The sequence below is a fragment of the Cherax quadricarinatus genome, chromosome 45 (genome assembly GCF_038502225.1).
Source record: "Cherax quadricarinatus isolate ZL_2023a chromosome 45, ASM3850222v1, whole genome shotgun sequence".
In the NCBI taxonomy this organism is placed as follows: Eukaryota; Metazoa; Arthropoda; class Malacostraca; order Decapoda; family Parastacidae; genus Cherax; species Cherax quadricarinatus.
Window position 1 is genome coordinate 17,446,442 of NC_091336.1, and position 24,431 is coordinate 17,470,872.

Sequence of the window (24,431 nt, forward strand, 5' to 3'; positions counted from 1 at the left end):
CAAATGCTAGGGTGTTCGGGAGAGGGGTGGGATTAAATTATGGGGAATCAAATTCAAAATGGGAATTGACACAGTTACTTTTTGCTGATGATACTGTGCTTATGGGAGATTCTAAAGAAAAATTGCAAAGGTTAGTGGATGAGTTTGAGAATGTGTGTAAAGGTAGAAAGTTGAAAGTGAACATAGAAAAGAGTAAGGTGATGAGGGTATCAAATGATTTAGATAAAGAAAAATTGGATATCAAATTGGGGAGGAGGAGTATGGAAGAAGTGAATGTTTTCAGATACTTGGGAGTTGACGTGTCGGCGGATGGATTTATGAAGGATGAGGTTAATCATAGAATTGATGAGGGAAAAAAGGTGAGTGGTGCGTTGAGGTATATGTGGAGTCAAAAAACGTTATCTATGGAGGCAAAGAAGGGAATGTATGAAAGTATAGTAGTACCAACACTCTTATATGGATGTGAAGCTTGGGTGGTAAATGCAGCAGCGAGGAGACGGTTGGAGGCAGTGGAGATGTCCTGTCTAAGGGCAATGTGTGGTGTAAATATTATGCAGAAAATTCGGAGTGTGGAAATTAGGAGAAGGTGTGGAGTTAATAAAAGCATTAGTCAGAGGGCAGAAGAGGGGTTGTTGAGGTGGTTTGGTCATTTAGAGAGAATGGATCAAAGTAGAATGACATGGAAAGCATATAAATCTATAGGGGAAGGAAAGAGGAGTAGGGGTCGTCCTCAAAAGGGTTGGAAAGAGGGGGTAAAGGAGGTTTTGTGGGCGAGGGGCTTGGACTTCCAGCAAGCGTGCATGAGCGTGTTAGATAGGAGTGAATGGAGACGAATGATACTTGGGACCTGACGATCTGTTGGAGTGTGAGCAGGGTAATATTTAGTGAAGGGATTCAGGGAAACCGGTTATTTTCTTATAGTCGGACTTGAGTCCTGGAAATGGGAAGTACAATGCCTGCACTTTAAAGGAGGGGTTTGGGATATTGGCAGTTTGGAGGGATATGTTGTGTATCTTTATACGTATATGCTTCTAAACTGTTGTATTCTGAGCACCTCTGCAAAAGCAGTGATAATGTGTGAGTGTGGTGAAAGTGTTGAATGATGATGAAAGTATTTTCTTTTTGGGGATTTTCTTTCTTTTTTGGGTCACCCTGCCTTGGTGGGAGACGACCGACTTGTTGAAAAAAAAAAAAAAAAAATGCTGTGCTCAGTTAACTTTCCAAATACAAGGCTTTTTTTTTATTTACACAGTAATGCTACAATGGTAGGCTATGACATACTACCTTATTTTACAAGCAAAAAGATGTTATCTATCTCAGCTCAGTTAAAAGTCTTCCCTAACAATATCTATCAAGTGGCTATGAGTATATGTAGCCTTGAAGCAGTTTTCATATTACAGTACACAGAAACAATAACAACAGATGTGGCAGCAGCTGCAGCAACAGCAGCAGTAGTAGTAGTAGTAGTAGTAGTATGCTGACATCAAAATTCAGATTATCCTCCAACTGCAACATCCCAATCCCTTCAGGGTGAAAGCACTATTGCACTTCCCACCTCTAGAACTCTAAGTCAGGCTAATAAATTTCCCAGAATTCCTTCATAAATGTTAATTTGTTCACACTCCAACTCTTAATAGCAAAAATTTACCTGTAAACCCTGGTGTACAAATGCAGGTAAAGGAATTGTCTTGGTCATAACATGAAGCTCCATTGAGGCATGGAGAGGAGTCACATTCATCAATTTCAAGACAATTTGGTGGAGAACCTAAAAAAAGAGATCTTCAATAAAATCTTGAAATACAAGTACAGTACAAGCACAGTACAGTGCTGTACTGTGCTATAACCATTTTATTTATAGTTATTCTACCCTGATATTTAAAAAAAAAATTGTATATTTTTTTAAATATCAGGGTAGAATAACTATAAATAAAATGCTTATAGGTTTATAAGTTTTTAGGTAATAATAGTAATAATTAAAAAAGGGAGAACTGAATGGCCTAAAGTTACCTGAGCAATAATGATACTGAATATTTTTTAAAACCCACCAGCTGTCTCCCACTAAGGTAGGATGACCCAAAAAATGAGGAAATGCATTCACTATCATTTATTCAACCACTTTCTCACCAGAAGAATGCTGACATCGCAATTCAATGGCCCTTGAAATAGCAACATCCTCACCCCTTCTTTAGTGCAGGCACTGCACTTCCTATATGTCTTAGTATGGTAGCCAAAACACCCATTTTTGTCCAGTAGTCTGACAACTGTATTTTACTAAACCTCACCTGAGAATCCTGGACTGCATCGACAAACGTACTCATTAACACCATCCATGCAGTACGAGTTTTCTGGGCAGGTCACATTATAGCAGTCATTGAAGTTGTGCTCACAGTTGTCTCCCTCAAAGCCAAGCATGCATGTGCACTTATATGCATTTTGCAAATCTGCACAGGTCCCTCCATTCTGGCATGGGTCTGATGAACACTCATGAATCTCCTGTTAAAACATGCAGAACAAAGTAGTGTAATTAATCTAAAACTATTTTTTAAGCTTTTTAAGTCATACATAATCAAATTCAGAAATTACAGACTGGGCCATGGGGGAGTTGACCCCTAGAACACCCTCCAGATATACTCCAGGTATAAGTAATAATAAATATACTCTCACTATTGATAACTTAAGCAATGAACTCTTCCAAAAATGCCTATTTTTGAGAAATTAAAAAACAGTGATTACTATTTTACAAACTGAAAGATTCATTCTAAAAATTTTGATATTAAATGTTTTTACATTAGATGATAGTTATTAGCATAGTCTATGAACTGCAACTACATGATACATTATATAAGGACTAGTTTTTAATTAAAGAAGATAAATTAATTTCAGGGGCTAGTAACCCTTTCTGTATGAATTACTAAATGTAGAAAGAAAAACCTTTATGCTTCTTTTTTGGGTCACCCTGCCTTGGTGGGAGATGGCTGTTGTGTGTAAAAAAAAATAATTTTGGATATGTATTACAAATATACGGGTCCGCCATCACAAATCCGGCATCACTGGGAGCTGTAGTGTGCCAGATTACAGAGTGGTTAGGTTATAATACACTAAATAAAATTAACCAACTTAGGTTAGAATACACTTAATAAAATTAACCAACATAAAAAAGTTCACAAGAACATAAGAAAGAAGGAACACTGCAACAGGCCGGACTTGAGTCCTGGAGATGGGAAGTACAGTGCCTGCACTCTGAAGGAGGGGTGTTAATGTTGCAGTTTAAAAACTGTAGTGTAAAGCACCCTTCTGGCAAGACAGTGATGGAGTGAATGATGGTGAAAGTTTTTCTTTTTCGGGCCACCCTGCCTTGGTGGGAATCGGCCAGTGTGATAATAAATATAATAAAAAAGTTCACAAGAACATAAGAAAGAAGGAACACTGCAACAGGCCTACTGACCCATGCGGAGCAGGTCCATGCCCCCCTCCCCCCACGGATTAGACCAATGACCCCCCCTGGATTAGCCCAATGACCCACCCAGACTGGTCACCTCCACTCACTGAAGGAGCACGGCACCAGACCCAGCAGCACAAGCTAGTCAGGTCCAACTCACACCCACCCACACCCACTCATGTATTTATCTAACCTATTTTTAAAACTACACAACGTTTTAGCCACAATAACTGTACTCGAGAGTTTGTTCCACTCATCCACAACTCTATTACCAAACCAGTGCTTTCCTATATCCTTCCTGAATCTGAAATTTTCCAACTTGAAACCATTGCTGCAAGTCCTGTCTTGGCTGGAAAATTTCAGCATGCTATTTACATCCCCGTTATTTATTCCTGTTTTCCATTTATACACCTGGATCATACCTTCCCTAATTCTATGCTTTTCGAGAGAATGCAGATTCAGGGCCCTCAGTCTATCCTCATAGGGAAGATTTCTGATACATGGGATCATCTTTGTCATCCTCCTCTGTACGTTTTCCAGAGCATTTATATCCATTCTGTAATACGGTGACCAGAACTGAGCAGCATAGTCTAATTGAGGCCTAACCAAGGATATATAGAGTTGAAGAACAGCCTGAGGACTTCTATTATTTATACTTCTAGATATGAAGCCAAGAATTCTGTTAGCTTTATTACAAACACTAATGCACTGTTTTCTTGGTTTTAGATTATTGCTAACCAGAACTAAATCCTTTTCACAATCAGTAGTATTAAGATCTACATTATTTAGTTTATATGTGGCATGGTTATTTACCTGTCCAACATTTAGAACTTTGCATTTGTCAATATTAAACTGCATCTGCCACTTCTCCGACCACTGCATCAGTCTATTCAAATCATCCTGGACTGCTCTAGTGTGCTCATTAGAATGAATTGGATGGCCTATTTTGGTGTCATCAGCAAATTTGCTTATGTCGCTATTTATTCCCTCATCTATGTCGTTTATGTAAATTGTGAACAACAACGGGCCCAACACTGACCCCTGAGGAACACCACTTGTGACGTGTCCCCATTCTGATTTCTCCCCATTTATGCAAACTCTCTGCTGCCTATTTGTCAGCCATGCCTCTACCCAGGAAAAAATTTCTCCTCCTATTCCGTGTGCCTTAAGTTTCCTCAATAGCCTCTGGTGTGGAACTCTATCGAAAGCCTTACTGAAGTCCATATACACAATATCATATTCATTACCATGATCTCCCTCCTCAAACACCTTAGTGAAAAAGTTAGTAAATTCGTAAGACAGGAACGCCCCTTTGTAAAACCTTGTTGAGATTCATTAATCAATTTGTGCCTATCAAGATGGCTACGAATTGCTTCGGCAATTATTGATTCCATAAATTTTCCCACTATGGAGGTAAGGCTTATTGGTCTATAGTTCGAAGCCAACGACCTGTCACCTGCCTTGTAAATAGGTATTACATTTGCCATTTTCCACTTATCAGGCACTATGCCAGTTTGTAGTGATATGTTGAAAAGATTAGCCAAAGGTATGCTAAGTTCCTCTTTACATTCCTTTGACACCCTTGCAAACAGTTCATCAGGGCCTGGGGATTTGTTAGGTTTTATTTTCTCTATTTGTCTGAGGACCATGTCACTAGTTACCGCAATCGTGCATAGTTTATTATCATCCTGTTCTACATAATCTATTATTTCAGAAATATCGCTGGTAATTTCCTGGGTGAAAACTGAGAGGACGTAGGTACGTATTGAGAATTTCACACATATCCTTATCACTGTCAGTGATCTGACCTGAGTTAAACATAGGAAAAAATTGAACTTTTCCACTACTTTGAGCTCAATTTCAAGATACTTTTCATCGTGAAAGCAATCAAAATCATATCTATTTCTGTAATATGTCTTCCATTCTATCAAATGAGACCAAAAAAAAAACGAGAATACAACCATAAAAACAATACAAAAATACACCGCTATGGGGCTGCTAATGGCTGAGAAGTGAACTCCGTTATTTATGGTCCGATTTCTTTCATTTTTGGTGTATGTTAAGAAGCATCTTTCCATCATACATTGCCCAAGTTTCAATAAGATAGCCCAACAAACAACTGAGAGAGAAAAAAATAATTATTATAATAACAATAATATCTTTATTTACTACACGTACAAGTACATGGTATACAGGCCTAGCTGACATCAGTGGCATACTACTATATAGAAAGCCCTTTGTTATGCTAAAGCATTTCAGGCAAATTAGGTCAGTGTCCCAGGATAAGACCCACACCAGTCCAGTAACACCCAGATACCCAATTACTGATGGGTGAACATAGACAACAGGTGTAAAGAAACATGCCCAAAGTTTCTACCCAGGCTGGGAATTGAATATTTACCAAAAATCTTATATGGCTAGCCTAAGCTTGGTACTAGAAATAAGCCACTTTGACTTTTTGGGGTTATCCTAGGTTCTCTACACATATGCTGCTATGTGTGATAATCTATGTAGAGAAAATAGCTTTTTTGTTTCAGTTTTATGGTGGAGTACGAGTGTATATCACAGTTAGCCCTGTGCTATACTCCGTTTTCTCTAATATAAGCCCCCCAAGACAGGGATAGGAGAATGGTACGTGTATCCCATATCCTCTTCATACCTCCGTCGAACTGCTCGGTATTATGCCAAATATTATTCATTCTGGAGTACTTAACACGTTTTTATGTTATTTATATCATTTATTATGTCATATCAAATCAACTGTGATAGGCAAATAAGCAGTAGTGTTGATATTAGAGTAATAATAAAGCATATTCCCCTTCATCAAGACTGAGCTCCTGGCAACCGACAGTGGCTTCAAAGCCACCTTATCTTTGATGGACAATGTACTATGTAGGTTCTTTACACAACGAGAAGCATTTCTTTTATTCGTTGGCTAGGGCTAAAATTAAGCAGGTTATAAGAATAAATGGAGAAAAAGAAATTGGAATGACTTATGAAGCAAGTAGCGCCACCCAACAGTTCCAGCAGGTTGGTGTGGCGACCCTGGAAATTTGAAATTATGCTAGCTGAAATTAGTGCCGAATAACTGATGGAACCGGATGTCTGACTGCCGGATTTGTGATGTTGGACCTGTACTTTTCAATACGGTGGACCCTCTGTTTTCGTGATTAGTCCGTTCCAGAGAGTCTGACGAAACACAAAAATCACGAAAACTGAAATCATTTTCCCATAAGAAATAATGTAAATCCAATTAATCCATTCTAGACACCCAAAAGTATTAACAAAAAATAATTTTTTTAGAGATTAAATATAGAGTTTCACACAGAAAACAATGACAAATCAATATAAAGCACTAAAAAATGTATAAATGAATATTTAACATCACACTTGTTGGTGTATGAAAGACGGAGAGGGGAGAGGGAGGACTGATTATTGTTTGGAAGGGGAATCCCCTTTCATAAAGACTTCAGCTTGAGAGTCACTGGACCCCTGTCGCACAAAAAAATTTTCAAGAGAGATCTGTTTCTGTCGTCTCTTTAAGATTTGCCTAAAATGGGAGAAGGCATTGTCATTGAACATGTTGCAGACACAGCCTGCAACAGCTTTCTTAGGGTGATGTTCTCCACAAACATTTGCACCTCACTCCACTTTGCACAAATGTCCTTAATCACTGAAGAAGGCACATACTTCCCTCTCTCTTCCTCCTCCTCTGAAGCAATTTCCTTAGCTGTGGTTTGTTGCTGCTCCAGATGAAGGTCTTGCAGCTCTTCAGTGGTTAGCTCTTCACTGTGGTTCTCCACCAACTCTTCCACATCCTAGCCAGCTCACATCCAACCCCATGGAACTTCCCAATACCACAATAGATTCCACAACAGGCAGAGGGTTGTTAGGGTCAGCCCCAAACCCTTCAAAATCCTTCTCTTGGACACATTCTGGTGCAATTTTCTCCAAGCAGAGTTCATCCTGGAAGCCACTCCCTGCCAAGCCTTATCTATAAGGGTTATGCAATTTAGGATATTGAAGTGATCCCTCCAGAACTCTCTTAGGGTCAATTCAGTGTCCGAGGTCACATCAAAACATCTTTGAAACACTGCTTTGGTGTATAGTTTTTTGAAGTTTGAAATGATCTGTTGGTCCATGGGCTGGATGAGAGGAGTGGTATTAGGGAGCAAAACTTCACTGTGATGAAACTAAACTCCTCCAACAATTGGTCATCCAAGTCTGGAGGATGAGCAGGAGCAATGCCCATTACCAGGAGGCACTTGAGTGGCAAATGATTATCCAGGAGGTATTTCTTCACATTCGGGCCAAACACTTCATTGAACCAATCAAGGAAAATATTCCTCGTGACCCATCACACACAATTAAGTCTTGACGAAACTGTTTTTCTTGAACACACTGGGATTTTCAGTGATACACCACTAAAGGCTTCACTTTGAAATCCCCCTTAGCATTACCACAGAACAAGAGTTAGCCTGTCTTTCATAGGCTTGTGTTCTGGCAATGTCTTTTCCTCCTGCGTGATGTAGGTCCTCTTTGACATTTTCTTCCAAAAGAGGCCTGTTTTGTCACAAGTGAACACTTGTTAGGGGATGAATCCTTCAGCTTCTATGTACTCCTTGAATTCATGCACGAATTCTTCAGCCGCATGTTTGTCTAAACTTGCAGTCTCGCCATGCCTTACAACACTCTGTATACCACAATGCTTCTTGATTTTTTGAACCAGCCTTTGCTGGCCTTAAATTCCCTAACAGCAGCACTCGGTCCAGGCATTTTCTTTACTAGATCCACATGCAACTCCCTTGCCTTTTTGCAAATTATCGACTGCACAACACTATCTCCCACTAACTGTTTTTGGTTGAGCCACATCTTCAACTGTCTGTGATCTGTTTCATTAGCATATTTACCCCTTTTGCAACATCAGCTTCCTTGATTTCTTTTTTCTTTGCCATGATGAAACTGATCGTTAATACGGGCTTTCCGTACATCCTGGCGAGGTCAGCTACACGTAAGACATTTTCATATTTTTCTACAAGTTCTTTCTTGAATTCTATCGTGTTTCTCACCTTTACCAAAGGGCTCGCAGTGGGAGCTTTCTTTTGGCCCAAGGTGGCTTATTTAGCAGTCACACACAATAAATAAGTGCAAAAAATAATGTATTATTAGGAAATGTTTCGTATGACCTTGCAGGGTCACTGACTCAGAATGGTGTGTGGAAGGTTTTGTGTGCGCATGGGCTCTTGGAAGTGTTCCGTACGACCGATGAAACCAGAGGGAATTACCAAAAACAGAGACTACATTTTGACAAAAAAAGTCGGTGATAACTGAAAATCACAAAATCAGAGAGTAATGAAAACAGAGGGTCCACTGTACTGATAAAAAAAAACTGAGGCAGAACAGTTGGCCTAGGTTGCCTTTTTTTTTTTTTTTTGTTTACAGCACCAGTCATCTCCCACTGAGGCAAGATGACCAAAAAAGAGGAAACACTTTCATCATCATTCACTCAATCAGCTTTGCCGGAAGTGCGCCGACATCACAGTTCAAACGATCCTCCGAACTGCAACATCCTTTTATGTAGCCCCACGTAAAAAGAAATTTAACCAATTTGTAAACTGTAATTTTTTTATTACTGTAAACAAATCCACTCCAAGCATATTTGATGAGGAGGTCAAAGGAGCAACTTACCACTTCGCAATGCTTTCCAGCATAACCGGGCACACAAGCACATTCATAATCCCCATATAGATCATAACAAGTTGCTCCATTGAGGCAGGGATCCCGGATTAAACATTCATCAATGTTTATTTCGCAAATTGCACCTTCATATCTGAAAAATAGAATATCCTTAATCAACAAGTACTTTTTATGACATTATTTTGCTACAGGCAGAAGTAAACATCAGAAGTGCTATGTAGTAAAAAGATATGAAATTACTGCAACTAAATTTTTAGTAAATATCTAAAAAAATAACGTCACTTAGCACAAATGTAACAAACATCAATTTAACTTTCATTTAATATACTGTACAGTATATTAAATCATAATAGAGCTAAGAGTGCATTATTTCTAAACAGAACCAAAATAAGAATCATACCCAGTGTCTTCACAATTGCATGTGAAATCATTGATGCCATCGATGCAGATACCGCCATGCCAACAAGGCTGTGAAGCACAATTGTCAATGTTTACCTCACAGTGATCTCCACGAAACCCAGGTAAACAGAGGCACTCGTAAGTGTCTGCAAATGAGGTTACTGTACATGTGGCATTGTTCTGTAAACAAGAGACAAGAAGTACATTAGTAGTGTTTATGTGTTTATAATGGCAAAATATCAAAATATTAAACTTATGTTTATGCTTGAGGCACTGTGGACAGCATGGTGCAAAGTTTGTACTACTACTGCCAAAAATTGTACGCTCACATGTGCCCATCTCTCCTGTTCAAGTCTCTAACCTTCATTGAACTTTTTTTTTAATGTCCTCTACACCCCTTTCCATCCAACCCACACTTATACAAATTGTATATATGATAATTAAAAAATCACAAGACATGGATTTATGTTGATGTACAATATTTTCATACCTGACATGGATGACTGTCATTATCACAGAAACTCTCATCAATGGGTACTTGACATGATGCTCCTGTAAAACCAGACTGACAGGCACAGGTTGTCGCATTCCCCTGCCGGTCTTCCTGGCACAGCCCATTATTATGGCACTGGAATTCATGCCGACGACAAAGGGGTCCTGAGGAAGGTAAAAAAAAAAAAAAAATTAATTTACCACATCGGTCATCCCACCAAGATCAAATTAAATGAAAAAAATACTAATAGGGGATAGTCATCTTGGTTAGCAACAGTAAATGAAAGAACCAAGGTACTCATTATTGTAATTGGGAATAACATTTTTTTTATGCATTATTCAAGGAATACAGTATACGGTATAGTTGGTGCATGTTTTTGCCCATTAGGCTAACAAACAGATGGGACAGCTCTGACACTAGAGACTCATTATCAGTTATAAATTACTTTGAAAGCAGTAAAATGCAATGACAACATGTAGTGCATTAAAAAAAAATAATGGCCATGTAGCTTACCAGAGTCTTCTTCACAATGTTCTCCTGAGTATCGTGTGTAGCAGTTACAAACATATCCATCTTGAGTTGATATACACTGACCATGACGACCACATGGTTGTGAAAAACAGTGATCTTCATCATAGCCGCCTGAAACACGTTTTAACAATGCATCCAAAACTTGGACAAACCGATTTAGTAAAAACTCGTTACTAAAAAAATACTGCATGAAAACTAGAGCAAATACACATATATTTGTAAAAGTACTCTGAACAATATAATACACATTTAAAAAATAAAGTATTTCTTAGACAAAGCATAAAATTAATGTTAAATTACAAACTAAGAATAATGTATGGCAAATATATACACTAATCAAATACAACATAACACTAATACAAGCTATAATTTAACCTAAGAATAGAAATTAAATATTACTGAGAAAAATCTCTATAGGACAAGCCAGACAAGCCTGGCCAAGGGCTGGACTCCAAGAGTAGGAAAACTCTCCAAAGCCATCAAAGGTAAATAGCACTGTATATCAAAGATATAAGGAATGGAATAATTAAAAGATACATTTATGCATATATCCATTTTGCCCAGTTACATGTATATCTTCTATGGATCTTTTTAATGCATGAAATTACAAGCAACGTGCACAACCGGCAGGCCGGACTTGAGTCCTAGAGATGGGAAGTACATACAGTATCTGCACTCTGAAGGAGGGGTGTTAATGTTGCAGTTTTATAACTGTAGTGTAGGCATGCCTCTGGCAAGACAGTGATGGAGTGAATGATGAAAGTTTTTTTAATTCGGACCACCCTGCCATGGTGGGAAATGGCTGATGTGTTAGAAAAAAAAAGCACAACCAAAGCCCATCAACATTTCTTATTACTACTGTACAAACAGTTTTCACCTTTGGCTAGTTACAATATAACAGATTCAATTTGTATCACAAAATTATTTATTGCACTATAATGCCCTTAATGCTACCGTTAGCAACTGTAGATGCATTTTTTGAAATACAGTACAGTACTAGTACACTACCTAAAAATATCTGTTAATAGAAGAATTTCTAATACAGTATATGAATTCAATAAGTCACATGTTTCTGAAAACCATTTATGTATTTAGTACATATTTGAATACTGTACAGTATCATGAATTTGGAATTTTTATGTTCATTTTTATTTTTTTAACAAACTGGCTGTATCCCACCAAGGCAGGGTGACCTAAAAAGACAAACAAAAGTTTTTCTTTTAAATTTAGTAATTTATACAGAAGAAGGGGTTACTAGCCCCTTATTCCTGGCATTTTAGTCATGCATGGCTTATGGAGGAAGAATTCTTTTCTACTTTCACATGGGGTTTTAGGTTTATATCATCCCCAACAGGCACATAAAATTCCATAGATTGCTGTTGTTTAAAAGTTCAAATTAGACTGCAGCACTGTTTCAATATTCCAACTTCATTTCAATATTGTTTTAATATTGAAAAAAGTAGATGAACAATGGTGTAAGATGACAGGCAGTGAGAAACAGACTGTGTTTGCAGTGAGACCTTTATTAAGTTTCCTCATGTCCTGGATGAAACATCACAATAAAGGTTTCATTTTAAACAGTGCCTTTCTCACTCCCTCAAAAACAGTGAAAACAGATTACAGCATTGCTTCAATGCTGAAATTGATTTGCAGTACTTTTTTCACTGTTGAAATTAGATAGCATTATTTTTTCCACTATTGAAATTAGATAGCATTATTATTTCAACAATGAAATTATAGTGTGATGTTTTAATATTAGGGCCAAACATACAATTTGATTTCAAAATTGAAACAATGTTGCAATCAGATATCAACACTGAAACAACCTCAAAGTAAATGAGCTTGCCTGCTGGAATGAGAGTCTAAAGTACCATACTCATGAAGCTCACATCTCCAGAATGGCTTCAGTTCAGTGCTGTCTGATACTATTTTAGGAAAATTATGCCGCATTATGCATCCATAATTCAAATACAAATTTATACAGGCCGGACTTGAGTCCTGGAGATGGGAAGTACAGTGCCTGCACTCTGAAGGAGGGGTGTTAATGTTGCAGTTTAAAAACTGTAGTGTAAAGCACCCTTCTGGCAAGACAGTGATGGAGTGAATGATGGTGAAAGTTTTTCTTTTTCGGGCCACCCTGCCTTGGTGGGAATCGGCCAGTGTGATAATAAAAAAAAAAATGAAAATGTCCCAATTATTTACGTGTGCCAGTAAACTTTTTAAACTCTTTGTCTACACTGTATTTATCATTAAATTCATTAGACTTAATTGTTATTTTTATTGAAAACCAAAAGCCTAAGATGTTCCTATTCCAAGTGGGTTCCTCAACTAGCTGGCAACAAAATTTCTAAGCAGTTCATATAAATATTTTGCCCATAAATGAAAGAAATTATCTTCCATCAGTCTGAAGTGTACTAGCAAATCAAAATTGGCCTACCATGAGCTATCTGCTCATTTCTAACACTTTATTGTATCCTCATTGACATCACTTTTAAGTGAATGAGCAGGCGACCTGCTGAGGGGAAAAGAAAATATCAGAGAAAAAAGATAGCAAGTGGTGTTCTGGAAAGACATTTTGAAGAATTAATTTTTGTGAAGATGAAAGTATTAATGGCATGAAAACAATTTTGAAGAAAACAGTTGAGATGAGCTCTAAAGGAAGTGATAAGAGGGTAAGTGTGTGTACAAATGCTGCAAATTCTAATGAAGGGCAGAGGATTGAAACATTAGTATGTAAGAGTACAGTAACAAAATGAGTGGAAGCAGTTCAGGTGGATTTTTCAATCCATCTGGAGATAAGGGAAATATACTTGATAAAGAATGGATTGACAAAAAAATTAAAAAAATAAAGGCTGTAGTCTAGACACATGGATGATTACAGGTTGAGGAAAAAATGTAAAATGAAATTAGAAAAAAGGGCATTACAAAAGGATAAGTAAGTGTTGTGTGGGTCTACCTGTAGTGATGGTTAACAGGACTGTACAGAACAATGAATGAAAGAGACATTATATTTGTTACCATGCTAGTTAGTGAGGAATGGTACATTGGCCATAAAAAAATGGAATGGAAGATTTGTAAAATTAAAATTATGCATACTGCTTATTCTATAATAATTCATATTGTTACTGATGGTAAAACTAGGGGTCACTGTGGATACAATGGCAACCCTGTTTCTTTTCCAAATTTTTGGTGTGTTGAGTGCAACTCTTACTAGAACTGTACTAATAACAGCAGATTAATTTTTAAGCCTTATATATCAATAAAGCTTTATGTGTACATGCATGTCACATAAGCATTGAAAAAATTGTGTAGTAGATGCATAATCTTTCCTCTACATTGAATTTGCTAAAAATCCCTCATACCATCATGCACTGTAGGTCCAACAGCAACACTTACAACAATTACACTCATACGTATCTGGAATACACAATTAATTCTACATCAAATTAAGGTTAAGTTTTCTAATACATAGTTAATGGTTTAGTATCACATCTCTAAAGAAATAGTTTATCACTAGTAGGGTTCATGCCTACCTCCACCTGGTTGTGTGAGGAGGAACGGAGAAGAGAAGTGCAGGCAGTCACAACCATGTCAAACGAAGTAACCATCATCACAGCCACCAGAGAACAGTCCATCACCAAGCAAGTGCAAGTAAAGCCAAGACTGATTCCCAACAGTCACTAAACACATTAATGTGCATATAAGCATAATCACATAGAAAACAAATACTTGACAGAAATTAAGAAAACTATAGCTTTATGCACTACAAGAGAAATTAAGAATATAAATAATGTTAGCCTTATGCACTACAAGAGAAATCAAGAATATAAATCTCTTTACTGAACTAGGATAAAAAAAAATCCAGAGTCCTTTATAAAATGACATGATAGTTAATGCCAAAGAAAGGAAAAATGAAGACATCAACAGTAAGAGGAACACCTGTCTCGTGTACTCACTACAGTCGGTACCATCTGGAAGAGGACAAACATTCCATTCTACACCCATGTGTAAGGCTAGAGGATTTATTAGTTCAGTGCCAGCTCCCTGAAGGATACACCCTGTGAAGTTTTGTCCAATTGTCAGCTGTGGTGTGGATGACCAGAGACCCAAGTCAATGAGAGGAGCACTGGAGCTGGTTGTGTTGGCTACCATCACAGTTGACTGGTCCACTCCCATTCGCAGAACACCAAGTTCAAACCTAGACAAAGAGAAATAAATTAAATTTTCAACACTCTGTACTTCTAAATATATAACTGATAACATACAGTGCTAGGACTAATTATTTTAACACACATACTAGTCTTCCACTTAGGTAGGATGACCCTAAAGAGAGGAAATACATTCATAGTCACTCAGTGATTGAATGAGTGACAGTGGGATGTGTATCCTCTTTTTGGGTCGCCCTACCTTGGTGGGTGACAACCGGTGTGCAAAAAAAAAAGATATGATATATTATTTCAAACTGCAGTCTTATTACTAAGCTACAGCACCTGGGAAACTGGGAGGCAATCAAGCATGATCAAGGAAGGGGAGAACAGATCCAATTTCTTGGATCAAGATTCCTTCACTGGGATTGAGGAACCTCCCATGAGGGAAGCTAGAAGATAGCTAGGTTAGGTTAGAAATAATGCTGAATGAGGTTGTTACCCTGGATCACCCTGCCTTGGTAGGAAACAGCTGATGTCTAAAAAAATTATTTCTGAACTCGTTGAACAGATGTTACCAGTATTATCTCTCTTATACTCTAGTTCTTGTAAACAACTTATATAAGACCTTAATGCAATTACAACTGAGAGTCTTGTGCCATTTTTATATTATTAGATTAAACCTAGTTGTACTATAGCTCATTCTAGCTCAATACATAGACAATACCAAATTCATTTTATTAGACCATGGTGCAATTACAAGTGAGAGTCTGGTGCTATTTTTAATTTGTATTTTTATATTATTAAATTAAACCTAATTGTACTATAGCTCATTCTAGCTCAATACATAGACAATACCAAATTCATTATATTAGACCCTAGTGCAATTACAAATGAGAGCCTGGTGCTATTTTTAATTTGTATTTTTATATTATTAGTTTATACCTAGTTGTACTTTAGCTCATTCCAGCACAACACATAGACAACATCAACTTCATTATGTGTATTAGTGACTATACTCTATATGACCAAAATGCAGATATCAGTACTACAGATATCAGTACTAGAACTCAACACACAACCCAGGTTATAAATAAGAACATAAGAACATAAGAACGAAGGAACACTGCAGAAGGCCTACTGGCCCATGCGAGGCAGGTCCAAGTCTCCTACCGGCTTAAGCCAATGCACCCAACCTAGTCAGGTCAGGTCACATTGACTTAAGGGAGGAACACGGCAACCGACCTGGTAGCACAAGCTATCAGGTCTAACTCACACCCACCCACATCCACTCATGTATTTATCCAACCTATTTTTAAAGCTACACAACGTTCTGGCCTCTATAACGGTACTTGGGAGTTTGTTCCACTCATCCACAACTCTATTACCAAACCAGTACTTTCCTATATCCTTCCTGAATCTGAATTTTTCCAACTTAAAACCATTGCTGCGAGTCCTGTCTAGGCTAGATATTTTCAGCACACTATTTACATCCCCTTTATTTATTCCTGTCTTCCATTTATACACCTCAATCATATCCCCCCTAATTCTACGTCTTTCTAGAGAGTGCAGATTCAGGGCCCTTAGTCTATCCTCATAGGGAAGGTTTCTGATACATGGGATCAACTTTGTCATCCTCCTTTGTACATTTTCCAGAGAATTTATATCCATTCTGTAATAAGGTGACCAAAACTGTGCAGCATAATCTAAATGAGGCCTAACCAAGGATGTATAGAGTTGAAGAACAACCTGAGGACTCCTATTATTTATGCTTCTTGATATGAAGCCAAGGATTCTATTAGCTTTATTGCGAACACTTATGCACTGTTGTCTTGGTTTCAGATTACTGCTAACCAGAACTCCTAAATCTTTTTCGCAATCCGTAATATTAAGATCTACATTATTTAGTTTATATGTGGCATGGTTATTGTCCTGTCCAACATTTAGAACTTTGCATTTGTCTATATTAAACTGCATCTGCCACTTCTCCGACCACTGCATCAGTCTATTCAAATCTTCCTGGAGTGCTCGAATGTCCTCGTCAGAATGAATTCGACGGCCTATTTTGGTGTCATCGGCAAACTTGCCGATGTCGCTCTTTATGCCCTCATCTATGTCGTTTATGTAGATTGTGAACAGCAGGGGGCCCAACACTGACCCCTGTGGAACACCGCTCGTGACACTTCCCCACTCTGATTTCTCCCCATTTATGCAAACTCTCTGCTGCCTATTTGTCAACCATGCCTCTATCCAGGAAAAAATTTCTCCTCCTATTCCATGTGCTTTAATTTTCCTCAATAGTCTCTGATGTGGGACCCTGTCAAAAGCCTTCCTGAAGTCCATATACACAATATCATATTCATTACCATGATCTACCTCCTCAAATACCTTAGTGAAAAAAGTTAATAAATTCGTAAGGCAGGAACGCCCCTTTGTAAAACCATGCTGAGATTCGTTGATTAATTTATGCTTTTCAAGGTGGCTACGAACTGCCTCGGCAATTATTGATTCCATAAATTTTCCCACTATGGAGGTTAGGCTTATTGGTCTATAGTTCGAAGCTAAGGACCTGTCACCTGTTTTGAAAATAGGTATCACATTTGCCATTTTCCACTTATCTGGCACCATGCCAGTTTGTAGTGATATGTTGAAAAGATTAGCCAAAGGTGTGCTAAGCTCCTCTTTACATTCCTTTAGAACCCTTGCATACAGTTCATCAGGGCCTGGGGATTTGTTAGGTTTTAATTTATCTATTTGCCTAAGGACCATGTCACTTGTGACCCTAATAGTGCACAGTTTATTATCGTCCTGTTCTACATAATTTATCATTACTGGAATATCGCTGGTATCCTCCTGTGTAAAAACTGAGAGGAAGTATGTGTTAAAAATTCTACACATTTCCTTATCACTGTCAGTGAGCTGACCCGAGGAACTTTTGAGTGGGCCTATCTTGTCCCTGATCTTACTTCTGTATACCTGAAAGAATCCTTTTGGGTTAGTCTTCGATTCTCTTGCAACTTTAACCTCATAATCTCTTTTTGCTTTTCTAATTCCCTTTTTTATTTCTCTCTTTAACTGAATATATCGATTTCTCAATTGCCCCTCTCCTCTTTTGATTTGCCTATATATGCCTCTCTTTTGACCAATCAGATATTTTAATCTATTGTTCATCCATTTAGGATCATTTTTGTTTGATCTGATTTCCCTATTTGGAACATAATTTGACTGAGCAGCTAGAACTATGCCCTGGAAAGCATCATATCGGCAACCATCACCACCTACCTGACCCTTAGTCAGGTCATTCCAGTTCAGCCCACCTAAGTAATTTTTCAGTCCTATGAAATCAGCCAAGCGAAAGTCAGGGACGGAGACTTGATTGCCATTATTAGGGGAATTACATGATATATTAAAACTGAGTGATTTGTGATCACTTTCCCCAAGCTCATCATTAACCTCAAGATTATTAATTAGTGTTTCCCTACTGGCAAGAACCAAGTCAAGGAGGTTATTTCCCCTAGTTGGCTCTGTCACAAACTGTTTTAAAAAACAATCCTGGATCGTATCAAGAAAGTCACCTGACTCTAAATTTCCTGTCAAATTGCTCCAGTCAATCTGTCTATAGTTGAAATCTCCCATTAGCACAACATTTTCGTATGTAGATGCCTTACGAATTTCGTCCCATAGAAGTTTACTGCACTCCCTATCAAGATTTGGGGCCCTGTAAATCACACCCAAAATTAGTTTTTCTCGGCCCTCGAGAAGCTGTAACCAAACAGATTCAGTGGCTGAAGCTAATAACCACAATTTAAACCTAGAAGATGACTGATCATGTTGACCCTGATCTAAAGCTCCATAATCAAATACCCAATCAAAACCTATTGGAAAGTAACTGTCTTTATTACACAGCATCACAAGCCAGCACTATCCTAAACAATGCTAAAAGTCTATCAGTTCTTAACTACAACATCAGGTCCTTAAGCAAACACTATGATGACCTCCTAGCACTCCTTGAGTCGCTAAAAACACCCTTCTCCTGCATTATTCTTACTGAGACCTGGCTAAACCAGGACACAATAGATATCTACCCTCTACCAGGATACACAGCAATCCACAACTGCAGACCATACCAAGTTGGGGATGGTATTGCAATCTATTACTCTAACCATTTATCTTGTATTGGTACCACTTGCTTTAGTGATGAATATGGGGAATACATTTTTGCTAATTTTACTGTAAAAAACCTTAAGACGTCTATAACAATCGTTGCCATTTACCGGATACCCCACACAAACATCCCAAATTTCAGTAAGAAACTAAAGGCACTAATAACAAACAGACAAATGAACAAGCACCACCTTCTCTTAGCTGGAGACTTCAATATCAACCTTGGCCTACTAGATGATCAGCCTGTAACTGATTTCATCAACAATATGAGCAACACACTTCTCATACCAACAATAACTAAACCAACCAGGCTCACTGAGACATGTGCAACCATAATAGACCACATATGGACCAATATACTAGCCCCCCTTAAATCAGGGATAATCACAGACAGCACTACAGACCACTACCCTACCTTCCTCTTGACAAACATTAGTAAACCACCACTGGAATACAACAAAGTTTCATTTAGACTCCATGATGAGGCCTCAATAAGGAATTTCACAGATGACCTAGAGACTGTTGACTGGCCTACAGAATTCTCCAAGGCCAATGGTATTGATGACTGGACAGACATTTTTCTCAACAAATTACTTAGACTATACAACATTGTCCTATAAAAACTAAACAGATCACGAATAAACGGCTTGGCTGCCCATGGCTAGCCAGCACCATTCTGAAATCCATTGATAAGAAACACCAATATGAAAAGCAATATAGACAGGGCTTAATACACAAAGATATTCTTAAACACTATTCATCAGTTCTCACCAAAGTAATAAAGAAAGCCAAACAACTATACTACTCCAGCAGATTCACTGACACAAGAGGAGATATAAAAAAAGACCTGGACAACACTCTCCCAGATTCTAGGGCCACAAACTGAAAAAAAACAAGAATATTGTCTTAACTAAACCTAATGAAACACCACTGCATTCCACTGACACAGCTAACAAGATAAACGACTTCTTCTCAACCATAGGATCTAATCTCGCCAATAAAATCCCACGTACCAATGCCCATGCCGGGGACTACCTAGATGGGAATTTCCCAAATTCCTTCTATCTTGTACCAACTGAGCCCACGGAAGTCACCGAGATTATAAAGTCACTTAAAATAACTCAGGGAATCTGTCTCATGTCCCACCATTATTGTACAAGTGAGCGGCCCATGTCCTTTCGCAAGCTATTTCATTACTTTTTAACAAGTCACTAGAAACTAGCACCTTCCCGAAACTACTCAAGACAGCAAGAGTTACACCAATACATAAAGGTGGTGACCCTACAGATTTAAACAACTATAGGCCAATATCAAACTTACCATTGCTATCCAAAATCTTTGAGAAACTCGTGCACAGGAGACTATATATTCATTTATAACGGCACAAAACGTACTCAGCCCCTGCCAATTTGGATTCAGGAAAAATAAAAGCACTAATGATGCAATTATCAAAATGCTAGATCTGCTTTACACAGCATTGGAAAATAAGGAATATCCGCTAGGAATTTTTATTGACCTAAGAAAAGCTTTTGACACAGTTGACCACGGCATCATACTCCACAAACTTGACCATTATGGTATAAGAGGCCATGCGCTTGCATATTTCAAATCCTACCTTACTAATAGGTATCAGTATGTAACCATTAAAGACACAGCATCATCAACACGGCCGCTTGATACTGGAGTTCCGCAGGGAAGTGTCCTTGGTCCCCTGCTCTTCCTCATATACATCGATGATCTTCCAAACGTATCCCAACACCTGAACCCCATTCTCTTTGCTGACAACATGACTTATGTCATCTCTCACCCTAATCTTGCCACCCTCAACACCATTGTTAACGAGGAGCTGCTCAAAATATCGACTTGGATGACAGCCAATAAACTTACACTTAACACTGACAAAACCTACTATATTATGTTTGGTAGTAGAGTAGGAGTTGCGCAAATTAACATTAAGATCGACAACACTCTAATTGCCAGACATAATGAGGGCAAATTCCTAGGCCTATACCTCGACAACAACCTGAATTTCAGCACCCATATAAAACACATAACCAAAAAAGTATCCAAAATGGTTGGGATCCTCTCCAAGATACGATACTACATGCCGCAAGATGCCCTTCTCACACTATACCACTCACTTATTTATCCATACCTCACCTATGCTATTTGTGCTTGGGGATCAACTGCAGCAACTCACCTAAAGCCAATAATAACCTAACAAAAAGCCGCAGTAAGAATAATCACTAAATCCCCTCCCTGGCAACACCCCCCCCCCCACTCTTCATAGATCTAAACTTACTCCCTGTTCATTACATCCACACTTACTACTGTGCAATCTACATCTACAGGACCTTAAATTCCAATATTAACCTTGACCTAAAAGCTTTCTTGATAGTTGTGACAGAACCCACAGGCATAACACCAGACACAAACATCTCTATGACATTTCCCATGTCCGACTAAACCTTTACAAAAATTCAATGTATGTCAAAGGCCCTAAAATCTGGAACACCCTCCCTGAATGCTCTAGAACTGCAGACACATTCATCACTTTCAAAACTGCCATTAGAAAACATCTTATCTCCCTGATACACCCCATCAACTAATTACATGAATACCACCTGGTGGTTCACACTTATACTCACTCACCCACTTGACCATCAACAAAGAAATATCAATCTTAATCTTAAAATAATGAATCCTAACTAGTCATAAGTTGGCCTGTGATACTCCAATACTGAAACTATGGCTGGATGGCTGGATGCCAGCCAGGCATCCAGCCAGCCAGCCAGGCATCCAGCCAGCCAGGCAACCAGCCAGTCAGGCATCCAGCCAGCCACCCATTAATTGTGACTGTGAGAAGTGTGCAAAGCAGAATGAATTCCAAACTTTTGTTGAAAAGTACCACCCTGACCAAGCTGAAACAAGCCATATCTGCAACATGTTCAGTGACAAAACCTTGTCCCACTTCAGGGAAATCTTAGAGACACCAGAAACAGAACACTCTTGACAGATATTTTATGCGACAGGGGTCCAGTGACTCTCAAGCTGGTCTTAGTGGCCTTAAAAGACAAAGAAGGGGAGAAACCCCAGATAAGGACTTGTTACCAAAAGTCTTTATGGAAGGGGATTCCCCTTCCAAACAATAAGTCCTCCCTCTCTCCTCCCCCTGTCTTCCAGATGCCAGCAAGTCTCTTCAATAAAGGTAAGTAAATGTTATTTTAACCCTTAAATGGTCCAAACGTATATATACGTTTTTTCAACATTTGAAAGTATGTAAAAAAATGTAGATCATCTTTTTTCTTTTTTTTTTGAAAATGTGTAAAAAACTTTTATCTACATTTGCTTTTTTGTTATGTTCGAAAATATGTAAAAAAAACATAGATCTACGTTTGGAGCACTACGGATTTGAACGTCGATCTGTTTGGACCGTTTAAGGGTTAAATGTTTATTTAAATTGTAATTTATGCATTGTATAATATACATATATGTATTTATCTGTGTTGTGTGTATGTAAACTATAGTTATTCTTTAAAAAATGTATTTTTTGTGAATATTTTTGTGGGTCTGGAACAAATTATTTTTTTTTTTTTTTCAACAAGTCGGCCATCTCCCACCAAGGCAGGGTGACCCAAAAAAGAAAGAAAATCCCCAAAAAGAAAATACTTTCATCATTCAACACTTTCACCACACTCACACATTATCACTGCTTTTGCAGAGGTGCTCAGAATACAACAGTTTAGAAGCATATACGTATAAAGATACACAACATATCCCTCCAAACTGCCAATATCCCAAACCCCTCCTTTAAAGTGCAGGCATTGTACTTCCCATTTCCAGGACTCAAGTCCGACTATATGAAAATAACCAGTTTCCCTGAATCCCTTCACTAAATATTACCCTGCTCACTCTCCAACAGATCGTCAGGTCCCAAGTATCATTCGTCTCCATTCACTCCTATCTAACACGCTCATGCACGCTTGCTGGAAGTCCAAGCCCCTCGCCCACAAAACCTCCTTTACCCCCTCTTTCCAACCCTTTCGAGGACGACCCCTACCCCTCTTTCCTTCCCCTATAGATTTATATGCTTTCCATGTCATTCTACTTTGATCCATTCTCTCTAAATGGCCAAACCACCTCAACAACCCCTCTTCTGCCCTCTGACTAATGCTTTTTTTAACTCCACACCTTCTCCTAATTTCCACACTCCGAATTTTCTGCATAATATTTACACCACACATTGCCCTTAAACAGGACATCTCCACTGCCTCCAACCGTCTCCTCGCTGCTGCATTTACCACCCAAGCTTCACATCCATATAAGAGTGTTGGTACTACTATACTTTCATACATTCCCTTCTTTGCCTCCATAGATAACGTTTTTTGACTCCACATATACCTCAACGCAACACTCACCTTTTTTCCCTCATCAATTCTATGATTAACCTCATCCTTCATAAATCCATCCTCCGACACGTCAACTCCCAAGTATCTGAAAACATTCACTTCTTCCATGCTCCTCCTCCCCAATGTTCACTTTCAACTTTCTACCTTTACACACATTCTCAAACTCATCCACTAACCTTTGCAATTTTTCTTTAGAATCTCCCATAAGCACAGTATCATCAGCAAAAAGTAACTGTGTCAATTCCCATTTTGAATTTGATTCCCCATAATTTAATCCCACCCCTCTCCCGAACACCCTAGCATTTACTTTTTTTACAACCCCATCTATAAATATATTAAACAACCATGGTGACATTACACATCCCTGTCTAAGACCTACTTTTACCAGGAAGTATTCTCCCTCTCTTCTACACACCCTAACCTTTCTTATGGGAAGTATTGCTTCGCCTTTCGGCCGTTTCGCGTTTAGGCCTAGCTCCTGGAATGGATTACGGGTGTAACCCAGGGTTTCAGTGTATTAGAAATAGTAAATAAACTTAATGATTTTATTGCATCAATAAACACAATGGAGAAGACTGCCATGTATAATTACCTGAGGTAAACTCTATGCCAAACATTATTATTGAGTCGTCTCCCCAGTGTTGTGATGTACGACTGTCCATGGCGAGTGAGTGAGAGTGCCAGAGCACCTTCTTCAGTTACACTAAGTACTAAGGTGTCACCTCCTGAGCCCTCCTGAAAGAAAAATAGGGTGACATTGATGACTAATACTGATGACCAATAGTGTAAATAAGGCACATAATATGGGTTATGGTACTGTACTGTGAAGCCATTTCATCCACCAGGTACTATCAACTCACATTATCAATTGATAAGGCCCCAGTGAATGAAATATCTTTGAAATATATAAAATGCCATAACTTGCACTGTATCTTATTTACATATTGTTAGTATACGCTACCATTGTATTGCCATGACCGATAGTGTTTATTGATGATACTGTATTTTACAATAATCAATAATGATACTGAAAATTACTGTACATAACTGCATATGATAAAATTACTGTACATAACTGCATATGATAAAATTACTGTACATAACTGTATATGATAAAATTACTAATGCATGCTCATTAGCACAGAATTATCAAA

The 24,431-nt window shown here is 38.3% G+C and overlaps 1 protein-coding gene across 1 annotated transcript in view; it reads right to left on the reverse strand.

Annotated features, from left to right (window-relative positions):
• Window positions 1-24,431, reverse strand: part of crb (cell polarity complex component crumbs) — a 184,404-nt gene that overhangs the window by 148,483 nt on the left and 11,490 nt on the right. Inside the window, exons 4-11 of the mRNA XM_053785119.2 lie at window positions 23,870-24,012; window positions 14,516-14,757; window positions 10,542-10,670; window positions 10,026-10,192; window positions 9,537-9,715; window positions 9,128-9,269; window positions 2,283-2,493; window positions 1,649-1,765 (exon numbers count right to left, since the gene is read on the reverse strand). Coding sequence (XP_053641094.2) covers window positions 1,649-1,765; window positions 2,283-2,493; window positions 9,128-9,269; window positions 9,537-9,715; window positions 10,026-10,192; window positions 10,542-10,670; window positions 14,516-14,757; window positions 23,870-24,012 — 1,330 coding nt within the window. The remainder of the gene's footprint in view (window positions 1-1,648; window positions 1,766-2,282; window positions 2,494-9,127; window positions 9,270-9,536; window positions 9,716-10,025; window positions 10,193-10,541; window positions 10,671-14,515; window positions 14,758-23,869; window positions 24,013-24,431) is intronic.